General features: G+C 41.2%; 1 protein-coding gene across 5 annotated transcripts in view; it reads right to left on the minus strand.

Moving 5' to 3' along the window:
* FAM149A (family with sequence similarity 149 member A) overlaps positions 1-21071 on the minus strand; it is a 30079-nt gene that overhangs the window by 2387 nt on the left and 6621 nt on the right. Inside the window, exons 1-13 of one of the 5 annotated variants that reach the window (XM_032468774.1) lie at positions 16603-16765; positions 12792-12899; positions 12336-12474; positions 10197-10339; positions 8759-8884; positions 7917-8087; positions 7131-7321; positions 6186-6340; positions 3816-3919; positions 3010-3219; positions 2030-2150; positions 1060-1188; positions 895-973 (exon numbers count right to left, since the gene is read on the minus strand). In XM_032468774.1, the coding sequence (XP_032324665.1) occupies positions 895-973; positions 1060-1188; positions 2030-2150; positions 3010-3219; positions 3816-3919; positions 6186-6340; positions 7131-7321; positions 7917-8087; positions 8759-8884; positions 10197-10282 (1372 nt within the window). In that variant the 5' untranslated portion in view covers positions 10283-10339; positions 12336-12474; positions 12792-12899; positions 16603-16765. The other 4 variants (XM_032468773.1, XM_032468771.1, XR_004315466.1 and 1 more) reach the window with 4 other exon arrangements.

The raw sequence follows: 21071 nt of genomic DNA on the forward strand, positions 1-21071 counted from the left end.
ACTAGAAGAAAAAAAATCTAATGTCAGACCTATCACTGATGGTATATTATTAAAATAAGGAAATTAAAGTTAGTGGCACCAGGAAAAAAAAAAGGATGGAAACTCTATAGTGGAGAGATACATTGACTTCTTGTAAGACTCATTAAGACAGCATTTTATTTTTTGTTTGAGGGTGAGGCCCTAAGTTATTAAGTAGATTTGGGCATTTCTCCTTTAAGACTGTGAAAATTCAGAAAAGGAAATCTCAACCAGAATTGGAGTCAGGAAGGCCTGTAGAGGGAGTTCTCACACTCTACCTACCATTCGCCTTCAATTACCCCAACAGGAGGACATCAGTAACTGTCCCCAACAGTTGGTGACTACGGTGCACTCCCAGACAGGAAGTGCAACTACATTCCTATCCCAGCAGAAGGAAGGAAGACTTCCTTCCTGCCCAGCAACAAGCCAGCCAATGAGAAGCCATCATCACTTGACTTTTACTCTCCTCCAATGAACTTTCACTTCTTCCTTGCTAATGACTTCCTTTCCTTGTCCCACCCTCCTTACTATAAGATATAAAAGCCTTGCATGTCCCATAACCCCTCAGAGAATCTCTCTCTTTGCCAGATGAGATGTTGCTCGATTCGTGAATCATTTAACACAACCAGTTAGATCTTCAAATTTACTCAGCTGATTTTTTTTTTTTTTTAACATGACCAGCAGCAGAGAAGTGCTTGCCTTTGAAGTTTTGCTCTTGAATGCGATTCTGAGGTATGGCCATTGACTACAAACATTTGGAATTTCCTCTTACAGTGATCAAAATGGTCCTATCAAGATAGGTAATCTTTAATTTCTCTTTCCAAAACTTGAATCTTCACATATTATATCATTTATTTGTTTACGGAGGACACTGACCTGTCAAAAAGCCTTGACCGGTCCATGTGTGACCAGCGAATTCCATCAGTGTCAGTGAACCTTTTCTAGGTGTATCTGACTGTCGGAAGAAAAATAAAATGAGGCATGAGTTTTATTGTTTCAGATATTTTTAAAAATGAAAGTTACGGTTAACAGAGAACCTACCCAAAATGTATGGGTTGTGCTGGGCCTTGAAAACTGCTCCACAGTCAGAGATCTTTCTCGAAGAGGGGTTCCTTCTACACTGTCAGGAACCGCACTTAACACACGGTTTTGTGGATGCTTTCCTCTGAACTAAATGAAGGACAATATGTTCTTGTTTAAAATAAGTGCACTCCTTAAAAAGACAAAAGAAAATCTATACATGCTTCCATCACTCACTCGTTTATTCATTTGCTCACTTGCTTATTTGAAAACTTTCATTTAGAGATCGCTAAGCCTTTATGTTCCCTGCAGCTGAGATCCTTCCCTGTTTTATAAAACAGATACAGTTACTTGTATCAGAGTGAAGGGAGCTGTCCCTGTAAATCTGGGGGCATCTGGTTGTGCTTCCTGCGAGCAGCACACCTCCCCTAGACCTTTGGCGTCTGCTTGGCTGAGCTGAGCTCAGGCAAAGAACACACTGCCTCTACACTGCAGTGAACATGGTGAAGGTTACCTGTAAAAACGAGAGCTCGTAACACTGTGCTCGTAATCTATGCCAGGTGTTATCTGGACATTTGTAAATTCATTTAATCCTTGTAACAATTTTTTGAGGGAGCAGTCATTATTGCTCTTTTATAAATGAGAAAATTAAGGCTCAGGGAGATGAAGGATTCCAACACAGATCTCCCTGTCTCCTGACCTAACTTTCATGCTCTTTTCTTCACTACACCATCCTGACTGTCAGATATTTCCTTGGCACCTGGACTTTCTGATTTAGTTCTTGCCATGTTTTTTTATTTCACAAAACATTGAACTACCCCTCCACCACCTGTAAATTCTCACAAGCCATTTACTTTCAGGGAGCAGATTATGGACGCATTTTACACTACTGAGTTCATTTGGAAGTGCCCAAACTAGGTTTTGTTTGTTCGTTTGTTTTCCAACCAACTATGCAAATTGGTGCACTTAAAAATAATGAAATCTGTCTTACAGAAACAGGGCGAGATCCGGGAACCGCCGTATTCTGCTCAGCAGCCTCTGAGCCTATTGGGGGCAACCTGCTCCGAGGGGTCTGCACCGGTGGGGAGGGCCTGCGCTCCGTGCCAGTCTGCCTGCAAACACAGAGACGCGACCAGAGTGCCTGGGGCTGGGGCAGGGGCGGGGGCGGGGGCGGGGGCGGGGGGCGGACCCCACCGCGAAGCTCCTCGCCTTCCAGGGGTAATGCCAGGTAGGAGGAGCTGAGCCTCAGGAAGACGACTGTGGGCGGGGGACTGAGCTCCAGCTCAGGTCACCTCCGAGTTCAGCAAGGACCGGCAACCTGCATTTACCGAGAGCGCTCAGCTAAGCCGGCCATTGCCCGGAGCACAGAAGTTATCCGAGGTCTAGTTCTTCCTCTTAAGGAGATTACAAATTATCGAAAACAAGATGAAAACACATCCAATGATTAGAGTACAAGGCAATGCAGCTGGTATGACAGCGCTACGGTGTGTGGTTCCAAGTGTAAGCACTGCAGAAATTTAGGGAATGGAGCAATCAGTGAAGGATAAAATTAATTCTAAATGTGCAGGGCCAAGATGAGGAAAACTTACAAACCTTTGTGTAAGGCCAATAACGGGAGAGGTAAAATATGTTGTTTCGAAAACTAAATTTTGTGAAAATGCCAGTTATTCCTACATGTTAATAGATTTAATGCTGTGAGGCCCAATGTGATACTTTTTTAAAAATTTGACAACCAGATTGTAAAGTTTATTTGTCAGGATAGGTGAGTAAATTTTAATAAAAGAAGAGTAATGATGATAAGAGATGTTCCCTAACAAGTATTAACATTGAAAAATATCCAAATTAATGAACTATTTAGAAAGCATCCACATAAAATCTGATAGAGGATGCTTTGCCCGGAAGAAACAATAAACCTTAATTGACAAGCATCCTCTGTGACCTTTGGTTTGCCACGAGAGAGACAAGACTTACAGCTTTGTTCCCCTGAGAACTTCATCGCTGTACACATTGGGGGTTTTTATTCTCTGTGAGTCTGCAGTAAGAGAAGGCAGCCTCCTGTGCGCCGGTGTTTTCTTCGCAGACGTCTGTAGTCCGCGAGCATCCCAGACGCGCCCCTGACGGGGCCGGGCCGAGGAGAGAGCAGTGGCCCCCACACCCAGCGATCTGTCCTCTTGCTCAGTCCTGGGGGAGGGAAATCAGGTTCATTACTCAGAGGAAAGTTCTGTGAGAACAGAGTGCAGGCCACGTGTACGCCTTGCTGGACTTTGTCTAGGACAGCGCCTGGCCTACAGATCACAGTCCTGTTTGTTGCATGAATGGACAGACTATCATTTCCAGTTCCATTTTAATTTCTGTGAAGAATCATCCGCAGGGAAAAAAGAGCTAAGTTTCTCACTGTTTGTAATCAAACAATACGGCCATAAGATTAAGAATTGACAGCTACATTCCCCTCTTATCTGCCCCAACCTAACAGTAACTGTTTCGTGGTTGATATTAGAGTAGCATGGGTTTTTTTCAAATTATAGTTGATTTACAATTTAAAAGTTTTTTTAAAATTTTATGTATGTATATATGTATGTATGTACATATGTATGTATGTATGTATAGAATAGCGTGGTTTTGCTCTTACACATCGGCCGTGCCCTCCCCTGGCTGTGCTCAGGCACATCCGGAGTGTGGGATTAAATGCGATTCTCACTATCTTGCCCTCTGTAGTATTTGGTGCTCAGGTGCACCCAGCATAGGGAAGAAACTGGGCAATTATTTTTAATACGTACTGTGTTCTATCTGCAAAATAGGTAGATCTCTGCTGAAGCGGTTTTGCTTGAATTGTCATCACACCATTCAAGTCACTATAAAAATTGTTGGAGAAGCGATGAAACTGAGAAAAATAAAAACAATAAAAATTAAAAAGCATCCGGGGCCATGGTGGTTCCTGACGCCCATCACGAATCCACAGGAGACACTTAAACTGGCTAATTTGTGGAATCTTTACACTCGGGATAATGATTCCTACTTCACAGAGTTCTTGGGAGAATTAAATTAGATAACCTTGGTGAAAGCACAAAGTAAGGGCTAGATAATGATTAAATTCCTATTTGGCCCCAAAATATGGCCAACTAAGATTTAAAATCATATTTAGATTTAGGCAAATGGGATTCTGAAACTAGAATTCTAGTTCGAGAAAAATGTGGTGACCATAATCACATTTTCCTCATACTGAGTATATAAAACAGTAAATGTTCAAGGAATAAATTAAGACATATTATAATTACCACCGAAATGCTTTGACTATTTCAAAATAAACTCTACTAGTATTTTATTTTTACTTTTAACTTTGGTGCCCATTCTCTTCCTTTTAACATTTATCCAAATGAAAACAACAAAACAGTTGTAAAAAGCATTTTAAAAAATCATAAAAAAACATAGAAACAACCAAAAAATCTGTAAAAAAAAAAACAAAAAACTCCTTAGATTTTTAAATTTTCCATTTTTTTCAAGTGTATTTATATTGCCTGAGAGTTAAAGGTTCTTTTCTATCTTGTCCTCAACTGTTCATTTTTGTGGTTTATAGTTCATATTAAAAAAATTTTTTTTTAATTTTTAGTAGAAGTGCTGGGGATTGAACTCAAGACTTCTTGCATGCTAAGAACACACTCTAATGAGACAGGAAGGGGGCAGGGAACAGCCATTCAAGGAATGCTACAGCAATTAACATCAAAATGGTGAAAGATTCAACCCCCAGTAGGCCTTGAGGCTCAAGATGATGAGAGATTTAACTTCTAGCAAATCTTAAACTTCATTATAAGCTCATTGTAATATATTAACATGGTGAATAACACGCCCACAGGCACCATGGCAGTCCCAAGGTTAGCCTCAAAAGGTCAAAGAGTGGAAAATGGCCAACTTCCTGGAAATCCCAGCCCCTTCCTCAGGCTAGTTAGACTAGTCCTTCCACTTATTAGCATATGAAGCCACTGAGCCCATAAAAACTGGCAACACGGTGCCCTCTCTCTCTCCCTCTTCGGAGACGGCCCACACTCTGTCTATGGAATGTGTACCTACTTTTAATCTGAGCACCCAAACCCCACACCTCGTGGCCTTTCTCTTGCCTTTCAATGTATCTCTCTGAATAAATCTACCTTTACTCAACTGTGGCTTGCTTTTTAATTCTTTCCTGTGTGAAGCCAAGGACCCACACTTGTCAGGGCAGGTCCCAGGAGCTCAACCGAAGCCTGGGACACAGCCCTCCTCGCGCCCCACATCCGTTTTTTCTGTATCACTACCACGGAGCTACATCCTCCACCCCATACTTCATATTTTAATATGAAAAGTGGACAATACTGTTGAGCCTGTCAGAGCCACCTAAAGAGACCAAAAAATACAATAAGCTGGTAGCAATTCCAAAAGTTTCTTTTGAACAGCACAAGTGAAGAAGGCGCTTTGGAAAGCCCTTAACGGTGGAGGCTGAAGCAAGCCCAGCAGGCGTCTCTGAAACCGCTGCTCCCTGAACCGCCTGCCCTCCTGCTCTGCCGCGGAATATTTCTGCCCCTGCCTTGTCATCCTCCCTTTTCTTTTTCAGCTTAATAAATCCTGCCTATCATTTAGGATTTAATTCACATATTATTCTACTTTCGGACGGGTATGCTATTTTTCCTCTGAACTCCCCAGCACTTAGGAGCCAAAGGACCTCTAATTACAATATATAATGGAATACAATGTGATATGATATATAATTAGCATCTTATTATAATAATAAAGGCTAACATGATGAAATGTCTTGCTCTGTGAACCCAAGGTATACTCACTGACTGAGTCTTTTATCAGTTTGGTAGGAGAACAGGAAAACATCTGTAACCTTCAAACTGGCTAGAAATATTGGGGGAAAGCATTTTTTTTCTCTTCAAAACTATGGAAACAGCTCTACATCTCAAAGCAGGTGGAAAGTCTCAGATCTGAGTGTCCCTACTCTATTTAATATTCTATTAAACTCCATGAAACAATTATTTTAAAATTTTGATCTTCTTGGCCAACAGACCCAAATTATCTTGCTAACAGAATATAACAGAATGGCACTGTTGACAAACGGAGGCCAGAGAGATAAAGATTGAAGGAAAAAGAGAGAGAGAGTGTGGAAAAGCATCTACCTGAGGTGGATTAAGATAAGAAGCCAGGGGTATGCTTCGAGTTTCAGAGCTTCTGGACGGGGGAACACTTGTGACTTCGGTGTTGACACGGGAAATGACGACAGGTGGAGATTTATTCTCAGCTACCTTCAGTTTTTCTTTCTGTTTTTTTCCTTCTGTGCCAAGAGAAAAAGCAACATTATTAAGAAACATACTATCTAATACATGCACCTAAAATCCACTGTTCCAGGAGAATATTCGTTCTTCAAATACCACGAGTCTGCTGTGGCCACGAGTCTTGCTACAGAGAGGAGACCCTATAGAGCAACAGGCTGATGTGACACTTTCTCGAGAGCACAGAGCGAAATGCCTGTCACATCAGTGTAGGTAGAAAAATCAAGATTATACACCAGGGCAAGAAAGATTCTTGGTATTTTATAATATCCCAATTAATTCCTTTGATTGGAAAAAGTAGTATGTAAATTAACATGATTATTACTCTCTTGTACAAACTGGTTAACACTAGTCACTTCTTGACAGTTCTGTAGTTTGCTTCTCCTCAATTTCAAGTAGTTTAGAAAACATGTTACATAGGTAAATGAAACGATTATTAATTAGCTTTGTTTACATTTTATTTTATAAATAATGTCATCTATAATTAAAAACCAGTACAACATTTCTAGGGATTAATTAGGTAATTTTTTTAACCACAATTTTAAAAGTGACTTCTAGCTTCTTTCTTGTATAGTTCTGTGTTTTTTTCCAGGAGTGACTCTATATGATTTTTATAGCTCAAAAAAACCATAATGTCCTTTTTGAAGTGATTAGAGATCATTTTTGCATAAAGGCAGAAAACCCCATCCCTTCTCACCCCACTCATGTCCTAGGGTTGGCCAAGCTGGTGGGGCAGGAAGCTGAGGAACAGGTGTTACTTCTTCATTAAGCCGAATTCTACAAAGTAAGTACCTGCGAGTGTAACTTCCCAGTTTTTTCTAATCAGCTTTCCCAGTATTTCTACCACATTTGTCCAGACGTGATCAAACACTTCTGCAGCCACCGCATCTCTGAGACAGTCGTGCGGGGACACGGGAGGAAGTCCATGTTTACGCTGCGTCCGGTGATGCCGAGCTGACTTCTGTTCAAGACAGTCCTCATCACTAAGGACAAAACCCATTCTAATTACTGACGTATGAACGGTTAAAGTTAAAATAACGCTGTCTTTCTACCTATCCAACATGCATGCATACATATACGTTAAACACATATAAATAAACCTAACTTTTTTTTTCCAACAGCACTTTGTTAGTTTTTAATGGACCAACTTTCAATCAGGAGGCAAATTTTTTATTATACAGTATTTATAGCTTTTGTCTAAGAACCAAATAGGCATTTAGTGCAGAGACTGGACCTTCCCCTTTGCCCACCTGGGCAGCCGGGCTTGGGGCACGGGGAGCCCCCTGGGGAACAAAGGCCACTAGTAACCTTGTCTGCTTTCGACAACACGCTGAACACAATTCTTTGTTTCTGTCTGTGCCTAACTGTCAGTACGAAAGGGAGCCCCGCTTCACATCTCCACTTCCTGCCAGGAATCTAAAAACTTCGGGGAGCATGTGACTCTCAAAAGAATACAAAATCTTTTGGACAAGTGAAAAATTCACAACACACTGAATGAACATATACTCAAAATACATGCCAAATAAATAAATACTAGTGTACTAAGTCAATGTCAATGTCAAATAAAATTCCATTTACTCTTCTTTTCTGTCAAAAGCGAAATACTCTTCAATCTTTCCATCCACATCATAAACCTCTTCTTCCAGGGATGAATGTGCCGTCAGATCAGTAACCCCTGTGCCGTGAGGACCGGGCAGGGCAGGGGCTGAGAGCACTGCCGGGACTACATGGGAGCCGGAGATGCACAGCCTATGGGAAAATCAGATTCTCCATGAGGGTTTGTGGAACCTCAACAACATAATGTTTACACCATCATGACGGGTTTTTACAATTATCCATAAAGCCACAGAATTCCAAATTTTAAAAATCACTAAATATCACATTTGACAAAAGCCATATATTTAAAAGCAACATTTTAACGCAGGCATCATTAAAAAATTTTGAGGGCTTCTTAAAAGTCTAAATTATTCTACGAGTTTGTATCCTCTTTGCTGTAATGACAGGGACGTCGTGGCCCAGTCCCAAATATGTATGAATGGCATAGAGGGATTTACCAAAATCTGTTCGTGCGCACAAGAAAATGGAATGGAGCTTTATTTCTTCTGCTACTGCCCTGGGGCTTAGGATCCACCCCAATGAGGCAGTTTTTGCTTTTGCATCTAGCCTGCCTTTCAGAGTCTTTGAAACAACAATTTAGAAGTTAACTTCCTTGTTATTTGTATTACACACATCATCATCATCATCAATTTAGAATCAGAAGCATCTTGGGTAAAAAAAAAAATGCTCTGTACCTCCTGCCTGTCACTGAAATCTGAATTTCCAGTTTGGTTGAGCCAAGGCTTGCGGCTGAGATAGACATGAAAAAGCACAACTAAAATGCAATTTAAAACACTTTTCAAAAGCAACTTCTAGGAACATACTCTCTGACATTGCTCCTGTGTGCACAGGCATCAAAGGAGGGTTTGTGGACGGCAGAACCAGGCTCGCTGCCCTGGAAGTGCTGGACCCCTTCATCAGTGGGCGGGATGAGCTGTTTCCCCAATAGTCTGTAAGTGCAAAAAAAAGAGAAATTAGTATTTCTGATTGGAAAGGGAAAGATGTTTTCCCATTTTAAACGCTGGTAAAAGAATCTTCTGAAGAAGCACGTATGAAGCAATAAGGTAGAGTTAGGTAGGTACGTGAGCAGTGCAACGGGATCCCAGGAAAAGCACAGGCTTTGAGGAAGAAGGACGGACTGTTCTTGCAACTGAAGAAAAGACTTGAGACAAAGCTTTCAGGCTCCCTGAGCCGCTGACTTCACCTGTTTGATTTTACATGCAAGGCAGACTAACAGTTCCCTTGTAGGACTGAGTGGCTTAGAGATAATGTGATCAGGATTCAGACAACTCGGGCACACAGAAGCTCTCTGTAAACGTTAGCTAATATACACACAATGAAGAAAGATATATAAATATATATATAATTGGCCTCTGGTCCTTGTCATCTTTTCTTTTTTTCCAGCCTCCCCTCCGTCACTTTTATGTGAACTATGTAAGGCAGTGGTGAGAGGGGCAGGTCTGAGTTCTGGGATTTCGGGTCAGTGCACCAGGATGCCTAGGATCCACCGTTAACATCCAGTGAACACATTATAGTATCTAGGGCAGGGGCTTATGAAGGACTGAAGAGGAACAATGAAAAACCTAGTGAGTCAAGATTTTTTTTTAAAAAAAGCTACCTAGTTGAGATAATCAGACCTATCAACATTTGTATGAATGTTCCCATTTATTCTCTCTGGATACAACACAGGGGAACTTCAGATACTGACATGGATTTTTTTCTTCTAAGAAGGTTTGACTGAGTAGTTGAAGGAAGATGACCTTCACACCCAATCTATAGTCTTCATCTTTGATACAAAAAGTAGATGACCCTTCCTACATAAGGCATCGATTGGTCAGGTGGTAAGATTCATCTATCCAACCGTTCAGCCAATAACTGTTCCTCCCCCCACCCCACTCCAAGCACTGCTCTGGGCACTGAGGACAGACACGCTGCTCACATGTTCAGCGAGTGAGAAGGCAAAGGGGAACGTCCGCCATTCCTCCGTTCCTGCACTGTGATGTGTGCAATGCCTTTCTGGGGACAGAAAGCTAGATTTGCTGCTTCTCACAAATGAAAATGCACTTGAGTATTGGCATGTCTCCAGATTTCCTCAGACACTGTTTCAAAGGATGTGATTTCTCAGTAAGGAAAACGTGTTCCAGATACATATTTTGACAGGGCCAGTGCTTTCACTCAAAATATACCAATTTAGTCAACAGGTGGGGGAGTGAGCAGTTCCTAAACGAATTCTGCAGAGTGACTATGAACAGGCCTCCTTACCTCAGATGGAGGGACCTCCTTGCCCACTCACTGCATTCAGCCAGCAGATTCTGCGTCTGAGGGCTTACTTTCCCTTCAAATAACATTTCCTCGACCTCCCAGAATAACTGCTGTACTTTCTGTGCGTTGGCTTTGTCAAACTCCTAAAATAAAAATGCACATCTACTTACAAGACCAGAAGCTGTAAATACGGGCTTCAGAATCAATGATATGTACAAATTTATATAGGAGGGACTATGACATGAATAAAAACCAGTTATGCCAGTGCTGCAATTTTTACTCTTCTGATAAATTACATCCCGCTCTGAGACTCAGCTTCCTTAACTACTAATAGAGATTATTTCTATGACACCAGTTATGAGACTTATTCAGGTTTTTACATAGACATGTTACAGGGATAGACATACACACTGACGCAAATGTTGCTGTAGATACGCATACACACACCTAGATATCTAAGCACACACGTGCACACATATGTGTACACAGACACGTGTCCCTCACATCGCTGGGTGTGACACACCTAAGCCCTTCTGCAAAATACAAGCTATTTTTTTTCTGATGATCATGACACTGAAAAGGAAAATTGCTTTTATAGGAAGGGCGGTTCATCTTCTTTTAATCAATGAAACAAACAAACAAAAACCTTAGGTAATTTAGGAGATGAGGCCAGAGTACTCATTTTTCCTGTCTGGCCCTGAGACTGAATCTAACTCACAGCTGAGAGCAACCAAGAGCCTATTCAGCCTGACAAACCTGATCCAAAATGGTCAATTCAGGGTGATTTTCACAGAATGTGATTCAATGTCTTCCGTGTTACTTCTTCCCCCAAACTGATAATAAACTAGATTCCCATATTGCTGGGGAGTTGAAGTATCTCTTTTGAAAAGCAAATAAGGAGAAAACTCAGAAGAATGTTTGCTTCCAAGGAGGGGACTGAGGGGCTGGGGTGGGGAAAAGGGCTAATTTTCATTTTCCTATCCTTGGCGTTTTGTCGCTTTTGCAAATATTATCAAAAAGTAAATAAAAGTTTTCAAATTCAAAGCAAACTTTAATGCTTATGGGCTGGATTAATTTAAATTCTATAAATGGAAGTCATAAGACTCTCTCCGGATAATTACGTGGAAATTTGTATTAAATGAATCCCAGAATCCGGACAGTTTGAAGACTGGTCCTCAGCCTTCCTCCTATCTGCGCACTTAACGGAGAAAGAGTGTGAGTGGAGGTGGACAGGAGGGGCGTGCGGGTGGGCGCTGTTTATTTCCAACAGCCCCTTTTTGGAAAAGGGCCCGAGAGGCTGGGAGCCGGCCCCCCTGCAGAGCGGTGTCCCCGCGGCCCTCTCTCCCTCCCGCCGCCTTGAGAACCGCGGTGTAAAACCAGCCCGGGAGCGGAGCCATCGGCGTGTGCAGGGAGGGGCGGAGAGCTGCTGCAAAGAAAGCAAAGAATCCAGGTCACAAACAAGACAAGACCCGGGGTCAGAACACCCGAGGTGCTACGGTGCAGACTTCCACAGCCGCCCCGGCGTCACAGAAGACTGTGTCCCGGAATTCTCAGGGACACTTGCCGGGAGGAAGAGCTCGGAAACCGCGCAATCACAGAGATTTGGCCGCAGCCTGAGCTGTCGGCTAAAGTCTCACCCAGTTGAGTCCCACTCTTAACAAAAACAGGATTAAAGTGAATAGCTTCCGCTAGGGTTAGAAGTAAAATATCTGATTTAAGAATATTCAGGGGAAATTCCCTAATCATGGCGATTTTTTGTTTACAGCTTTTATTTTTCCCCAATTTTTCTCTTATTCATGTTCCTCATTGTCAGAGTCTCTCCTGAATTTCCAACCATAGTTATTACACAAGAAATCATACATAATAAACTGAAGGAGAGGGTTGGGAGGTGGGATAAAACCAAAACTATCAACAGCTAAGTCTCTGGGTTATGAAATTATGGGTGATTTTTATTTTTCCTTAGTGTTTCTGTATTTTTAATTTTTATATGTGACACGTTAATGTTTTTAAATGTATGTCTATGCATGTGTGTACTAGGTAATGATTTTAAAATTGGTGAAAAGATTTTTTTTAAATAAGAAAGCAAGTCATCATTATAAATTGTCATCATGGGATTATCCAAAGTTTTCTGAGACATACATCATCTCTCCAAGAGTAAACGGAGATCCTCTCCGTAGATAAGCCAGTGGTTGAACTCTGTGTCCCAGACCCAGACCAAGAGTTGGCGCCTTCTGTGGGTGTGGGGCTGCCACTTGATGAAAATGATGACACGGAGTCACTGCAGGAAGAAATGGAAAATAAATAACATTTACTGGGAAGAGGTGTATATACTGAGGACTGGCTTTACCTCTCTGAGCCTACGTTCTCTTTCTTTAAATATATTGGTTAATTTTCACAGTGCTCTGATTTTAGAAGATGTATGCAGTGCAACATTTCACTAGGCTAAAAATAAAATTGCTTTTTTTCCCCTCACTTTTACAAGTTCACGGCCTGTCAGTGACTTTGAGTTCACGCCCATCAGTGACTTTGTGTCCCGTATTTGTGATGGGCATGTTTTGATTTGCAATAGGAAGCATTAAACAGGCTAATTCTTACCTGGTGTATTTATCAATGGCTTTCTGTACATTTCTTGTAAAATGTGTAGGTAAAGGATCTTTGCTTTTTTCAGCAAAACTCTGCTTTCCAGATCCTTCTGACAGTCCTCTTCTGAAAAAATAAAATATGAAAAGTATCTGTACGACATAATTTTACTAAGACATTTAAAATTCCCTTTTGTAGAAAGTTGTCCCTCTCCTCCTGCCATGCCCCCCTAAACACACATGTGCGTTCCCATGCGGGACGGGCTCCCGCGGGCACACACACGCCCCTCAGGACACCAAGGTCTAGGACTCTACCATTTTTATTTTTCTTAGAATCAAGGATGTCATCAACCTAGACACCTTTATGTAAACTGGAAAAAAGCAACTTGTGACTCCACCAGACTGGTCAAAGTTGCCCAAAACCTAGGTGGGTAAAGCCTCACTCTAAAACTTGGCAACTGAAAGTGAGCTGGGTTTCAGGTCCCGCCTGTCCCTCGACCAGGCGCCCTTATGCTTACAAAAGCCAGTCAGCCTTGGGGGAGGGCATAGCTCAGTGGCAGAGCACATGCTTAGCATGCGTGAGGTCCTGGGTTCAATCCTCAGTAGCTCCATCAAATAAATAGACCTAATTACCCCCCAAAAAGCCAAATAAACACAAAAAGTTTTAAGCCAATCAGCCTTGTGAGCACACACACAATTATTCCATGTTAATTGTGAAATAATATCAAATTCTTTTGAATTACTAAACACATAAATAAATCAAAGAAATAGCTGAAACACACAAGCAATAGTGCACTTTAGTTTGGTGGCGTAGCCTGATTTGCAGGGAGTTTAAAAATATTAAAATGAATGGAAAACTGAAACAGAAGAAAATTTCTCAATTTCTAATAAGGTATTAAACCTGGCTGGTGCAGCCCAGTTAGTGTTAATCATTAAACTGCCCTTTCAATGGACCTCATAAAACATTTACTTTCCTCTAGTCAAAATACTTTCTTAACGTTTAACTGTAAACAACTTCTGTTCATTTATAGAAATCATATTTTCCCATACAAATAACATATTTTATATTAACTTAAAATATGGTAGTCATTTGGGGAAAAAAAGTCAACTTTCAATATTTTTAACAGGGACACCACTCCAGCATTCATTTTAAAAGTTTGCTTTTGCTTTCAAATGGTACCTAATTTTCAACATTTGTATTTCTGAATGTAAATGGAGTTTTAAAAAATATTAATATAAGAGAATCAATTTTGCCCTTAGTTATATACCTACAGTACTCTACAACAAAGGGAATTTTAAGAACAAATTAATTACTATAAACAGAGGGTAGTGAGAACCTCTCACATATATGTCTTTACAAGAGAGAATAACAGAATTATATGATTTTTTTCCCCCTCTCTTTATTGCTCAGTAGTCTTAAGTACAACTAAGCAATTCTGAGAGTAAAGGTAGCAGAGAAAAGAATAGAGGACAAGCTTTTATGCTAATAAACTACTTTACCTCTCACCCTATTCAGGTGTTTCAAAATCATCAATTATTTGTCGTTTCCATGTGACTCAACAATTCCAGGTAAACATTAAAATACTTAACGACATAAAAGAGGCATCCAACAGATCTGCTTTGAATGTTACAAAATATATACTGGTATAGGAGTTAATTTGCCTGTCATTAAGAAAGAATTTTAAATCTCAGGTGGTGAGTTAGATAAAATAATGTTTCTTTGCCATATTTATAGAATAATAACCCAGATTAGAATCTTGCTCTGCCACCGACAGGCTGTGTGCTTGAGCAAGTTACTTCTCCTGATGTTTGAGACTCAAATTAATGTTAAGTGCCCGCATAACCAGGCGAGATGAATCGGGTTACTCTTACTGCTGTTACTGGTAGCACTTGCCACTCGATAAAAACAGTCTTCTTGCTTCTTTGCGCCTCTCACGGCATTTCCTATCATATACATCTCTTTGCTAGCTTTAGTTTTTTATTGGGATGACCTTGACACTTCGTTAGTATTTTCTATCTGTAGCACCTAAAATACTGCCTGTCACCTAGAGATACTCTACGTTTGTTGAACGAATCAAAAGGCAACGATTAAATTAGGGCCTCGAACAAAGAATGTGCTTTTGCTTACTCTGAATGTCCATGCTTAATACAAAAGATGACGTTGTGACCGAACATGGAAATATCCTCCACATTTAAGACATTTCTGGAGTTTTTTTTTTTTTTTATCCTTTATAAGGAAGGAAAAGCCACAGCTCTTAGCATAGCTGATATTTCCAAAAATGACTTTTACAACCAAATAGACCTTTAATCCACTCACGTCCACCTTGCTTGCTTCGAGCTCCCCTTCTGCCTTATATGCAGCTTGAAAACGAAATTCACTAACCAGACTCATGCCAGCTTGTTTTGTTTTCAATGAACAGTCATTTCTTCCTTCAGATAATTCACCCTTTTTCTAAGGGAGGAGGAAGGAGACCTTTCAGACTAAGAAGAAAGTCATGTACAAAATGGAAAAATGAATTCCTCTCTTCACATTTTACCATACCCTTGCAAAGATCAACGCTCCCACCCACTTCCAAGTGTGGCTGAGGACAGGGGTCTTCAACATTCAGGGATGGTGGTGGCAGTAGTGTGAGAGTGTGTGTCGGGTGGGGGGTATTACTATAAAACAGATGTCTGAAAACACTATCTACTTCCACACCATTTCTCCAGCTTTTTCCTCCTCTGTTCTTCATATCCTCATCTCCTTCAAAGTTTCCATATTTCTGTAGAATGTATTAAACTTCAGAGTTCAGCTTACTAACATATAGATTTGACCACAAAATTCAGAGGAATTCTAAAGAAGAATTTGACCACACACCACACCCCCCACCGCCAAACCCTATGACGGCCCAAGGTCACAAAAAACAATAAGGCTGGAGCTAGTCCCAGGACTCTAGCCATTTGACCTGGATGTCTCTTCAGAAACCATGAGTTACTGACAAAGTCAGCTAAGAACAGAATGCTAGAACTTGCCTTTTTTCTTTGTATGTCTTGTTTTGAATCTTGCGGATTCTGTCCTCTAACCATGCATGGCACAGTTACTTCAGGCATAATACTGAACATCTTTAATTCCCTGTAAACTGTCAACTCCTGTGTAATCCATACAGTCTAGGTAAGTGTACACTAATTACTGGATGTGTCCTACAGATATCTTACAACTTTTTTTTTGAGATGATAAAATACTGCTAGTCAGTACATTTAAGGCTGTTCATTTGGGGACGGGGTTTGGGTTTTAGGGTGGACTGAAGTGCAACTGTGAACTATATTGCAGTAATTTGCTGGTGCATCAAAGTTAAATTAAGGCTGAGTTCCAATCTCCCTAAGTCACCCTCCTCCAGTTGTCAAAAAAATGACTCAGTGATTTATTTTTCCTTTTTAAAAGTTGCCTCTTGACAGCTCACAGACTTCTGCCACTATGCCGTACAGAAATTCAATGATTAAACAATGATCTCAATATTTTATATTTCTGCGTAAAAGGATTGTCTGAAATGAGAACTGTATTCTGAATGGGTTGGAATGCAGGATGGCAAACCCTGACTTATGTGACGCATCCTAGAAGCAACCCAGGTGCCTGGCTCTTGGGACTGATGGAGAAGTCATCTCAGAGCAAGTGAGCAATTGGGCTTGGGAAGGCCGGAAGATGTCAGCATGAGAGATTTCATGAATGGATGCAGGGAAACAGACCAGATGGGTTCTGGCTTTGCAAGCAGGAAAATATCACGCACATGGCACAAAAATGTGACAGGAAGGCAAGTTCATCCCCCCTCCCTTCCCCGATCAGGACTTACCCAATCACCACCAGCCCCAGGCCCGGGCTCGGGTCCCCCGGGCCGGGCCCCGCGCCTCGAGGCCTGGGCGCCGCGGGGCGCTGAGACTCCGCGCCGGCCCCCCGCAGGCGGCGCCCCCGCGCGCCCGGGGCCGGGGCTCCGCGCCCGCCCAGCCCGGCGCCCCCGCCCCGCTACCCCTGCACGTGCCACCGCAGCGCGCCCGGGAACCGCGAGTCTCGAGCGGCGCGGCCAGGGGCACTCCCGGCCGGTGCTGCGGGGCCCATGGGCGCGGCTGATCGCCGGGCGCCCCGCGCGGCTTCCCCCTCCGCCTCCCTCGGCCGCGAAAGCCCAGATTCCGGCGCGACCGGGCGACGCCTCCTGGCCCCGCGCCCGCCCTTCCCTCCTCCTTCCCTGGTCGCCGCGCCCCTCCCGGAGGTCGGGCTGGGCCAGGAGGCCGGTCCCCGGCGGGGTCCCCTCTTCCCGAGCCCGGGCGCTCCCCGCTCCCACCTGCCGCCCCCTGCCCTCGGCCTGCGCCCCGCTGCCCCTGGATCCCGACCTCCGGAAAAACACGCTGTGCCGCCCGCGGCCACATTTCGTAACCCGGTGCCCCGAGCTCTGGCCGCAGGCCACTGCCCCCGCTCGGCCCCGCCCCACCGCCCTCCCCGGGCCTCCAGTGCGCGATGGCCTTCCCACCCCTTCCCCGCGTCTGCCCGCACAGGTGTTTGCTGGCCTTCATTCTTTAAATAGAATTTTAATGAATAGGAGAACTACACAGACTGATTTCACCCAGCCCGCTCCTCCCATCAAAGCATTCCTAGTTGGGCGGGGGTGAGGAGGGGAGGTTGGTAGAGGTTAAAAACAACAACAAAACTGAAGTCCCAACCTGGTAAATGCAAGATGCTAATCTGATTAACAGGGACTCTAGGTCTAATTAGGCGCCGAAGATTTGTTTCCTGTCCTGTCCTGTGTCTCCATCTTCAAATACATGCTCTATCTCATGCAGTCCAATAACTACAAACCAGAGAGCATACCTGCGTTGTGGTTTATTAGCATATGCTTGTTGCAACCTCGGAGTCATGCAATTATACCAGGACCAGAGTCACCAGACTCTATGCTGTGAGTTGACAAAATGGCCATTGTCATAAACTAAAAGAAACAGGAGTGAGTTGGCTTAAGTACAATACATTTTCAAAGCAAGGTGCCCAAGGGTGGACAATGCCTAGGGCCGGCCTTTCCCCACCATGAGATTCTCAATAATCACAATGAGTCAAGTGGCCACCTGAACAATTCCCAGTCCCTTCTCCTTTGAGATCTTAGGCCTGCTAAGTCTGAACAGGTACAGAGAAGCCGACCTCTCTCTCCTGCTCTGTATCCCACAAAAAGGAATTCTGCCAGCAGATTGCCTTTGGTCTTGAATTGCAAGTCTTCCCTGGGTCTCCAATCCCCCCTGCAGATTTTGGATTTACCACACTTCCACAGCTACATGAAACAATTCCTTAAAATAAATTAATGTCTGTGTCTATATTAGCTCTAGAGAGACTAGATACAGATACAGTAATACATTCACATTCTGTTGGTTCTGTGTCTCTGGAGAACCCTGACTAGTACACTGATAAAACTGGAATGAAATGCAGAGCTTACTTAACAGTAATGCACCAGTGTTGGCTCATTGGTTGTGACAGATACACCATTATTACAATATAATGTAATATAATAAGATGTTAATACTAGGGGGCAACTTGTCTGTAAATTAAAAACTGTTCTAAAAATTTTAAAGTCTATTTTAAAAAATGCTTGCATTAAACTCCTCTACACATTTAAATATATTTTACAAGTTAGTAACTACTTTTCAAGAAGACCAGTAAAACAATGTAATGTTTTGTTAGTTTAATGTGAAGAGTATAATAATCTTAGAAAGTGCTAGGTAAACTATAAAGTACATAGATTATAAAAATTATAGAAAAATATAGAATTAATATATTTCAACATAAAAATTAAAAAAAGTTTTTACCTAGGTGATGAAATTTATAAGGACATTTTTCTTAACGGATTTTAAGAAATTATATAACATAGTATAATGTGTGATATTATCTGATAATATCTGCTATTAAATAATAACATAAATTTGCCTTATATGAAGTTTTTCTAAGAACAATCAATGCAAAATAAAGTACAACCACAAATGACTCATTTGGGGATTGAAATGTTTGCATGCAATACTGCTGGAAAGCCACTAGATGTCACGCTTTACCACTTTGAAAACCATGACCAGCTGGATTTTAATCCCATTATGTTTTTGCAAGGATTAGAATTTAGTGAATTTTCATTCTAGTACAGACGTAGAACCCTGTTTAGATCAGAAATTACGATTTCAGTAAATAATACCTAGCCTGCACAACCAACAGAAAGTGTCAAGATGATAACACCCTCCATGGAGGGAGTGCTTTCACTCTGGCAGGCAATTAAGGTCAGGGACCTACGTACCTTGCTTCCAAACTCACAACAACTTCTTTGTACAGGAAAGAAACCCAAGGATGAGAAACATTAAGTAAATTACCAAGGGTAAACAATGCTATCCAGACATGTCCAGCCTGACTTTAAAAGTTTACCCTTTCTGGGGTTCATCTCAGATCTAATTTGCAGATTTCTGTTGACGTTCTTTTAAAGATACTCTATGAATACTTTTACACACAAACTATGTTCTATAACAATATTCGCCAAGCACTGCTTGAATACTTAACCACATCCCCAGTCCCTGTTTAAGCACCTGATGTATGTTAGTGCATTTAAGCTTCACAGTCATTTTCTGAAGGGGGAATATGGTTAGGACCATTCTGCATATTCGTAAACTGAGTCACAGAGAAGTTGATGGCAGGGCACAGCCAACATTCTAACTCAAGCAGTTGGTGAGAAAGCTTATTCAACACCATACTTCAATCTTCTCTGCATAACTCACACTCCTCCAAATTCCCCTGCAGGTGATATGGAGAAACCAAAGCTCACTCATATTTAGCAAAGAATATTTAAAAGTTTTAAAATGTAGAGAAGTGCTGTATCTGGAAAAGAGATAGCAGGAAGAATAATTATTAGACTTTTCACGTGAAAAGTATAAAAATCGTAGACAGTCCTAAGTCATCTATGGGGTCAACAGCTTATGTAAAATTACAGAAAGATACAGCATTAGTATGCAACTCAAAATAAAATACCTAAGTTGGTTTTTCAGAAGCCCAACAATTTCTAAATGTGCTGAAATCTCTCAAAGACAATAATTTTTTATGCAAGATCATATGAAATGGCCAATACTATACTATTTTGAACCAGAAAAACAGAAATTTTGTGCTTTAAACTAATATATTGGACGAATGGGTTCAAAAAGCTTCTTTTACATCCAGCACTTTTTCTTACTTTTAAGCATTGACTTTATAATACTTTTGTCAGTAGAAACTGAAAGAAATAACAAGCTATCAAAAAGTGTTTTATAAATATTTTTTTTTATAAAAAAATCAGGATTTTGAAGGGAAAACAACTACCTAAATCCAGTCTATGAAGAGCTCAAGGTCCCAAATGGCCCCATCAATATAGTAAAATTTTCCAAGAAAGTGTTTTCTAATGTTTGATTTGACTTCTTTTAATAAGCAGAGCAGAAAATGAAGACTTTGCAGTCATTTCTAGGCCACTATTATAAGTTTCACTTTATGTAATTGAACTATTAAAAATACAGTTAATCATCATCATTCGTGAGTTTCATATTTGTGGTTTCATGTACTTGTTAAAATTAATTGTAATCCCCACATCCATCAACACATGCAAAACAGTAATAAACATGGTAGCTATTAATCCATCTATATCAATAATCACTTTGAATGCCAGTGGTCTGAAGGCACCAGTTAAAAGACAGAGATTGTCAGAGTGGATCAAAACAGAAGACCCATCTCTATGTTGTCTACAAGAAAAACTCTTTAAATAGAAAGACACATATAGGTTTACAGTAAATTGATGAAGAAAGATACACCATGCTAACACCAATCAAAAGCTGTCTTGGGGTAGTTAAAAACCTTCCAGTAAATGGTCTTTTTTGATTAAGTGAAGTTTTTGATTTTAACATAGTGGAATTTAACAATCTTTTCTTTCTGGTGAGCATTTTTTGGGTCCTACTTAAGTGATCTTTGCTTACCCCTAAGACAAGAAGATCATCTCCTATATTTTCTTATATTTAGAAGCTTCACTGGTTTACTTTCATATTTAGATCTACAATTCACTTGAAATTTTTTTGCATGAAGTATGACATAGGTGATCCAGTTTCTTTCATTTCCTTAAGGCTATACAATTGATTCTGCACCATTATTGAAAAGACTATATATATATAATAGCTTTATAATAAATTTCATATCCTTTAGAGTAATTATTGTGTTGTTCAATTTTTTTTCTATGTATCTGCTATCAATTGTTGCAAAAGGTATGTTAAAAATTTTTACTACCATTTTGGATTT

The sequence above is a fragment of the Camelus ferus genome, chromosome 26 (assembly GCF_009834535.1).
Source record: "Camelus ferus isolate YT-003-E chromosome 26, BCGSAC_Cfer_1.0, whole genome shotgun sequence".
Lineage (NCBI taxonomy): Eukaryota > Metazoa > Chordata > Mammalia > Artiodactyla > Camelidae > Camelus > Camelus ferus.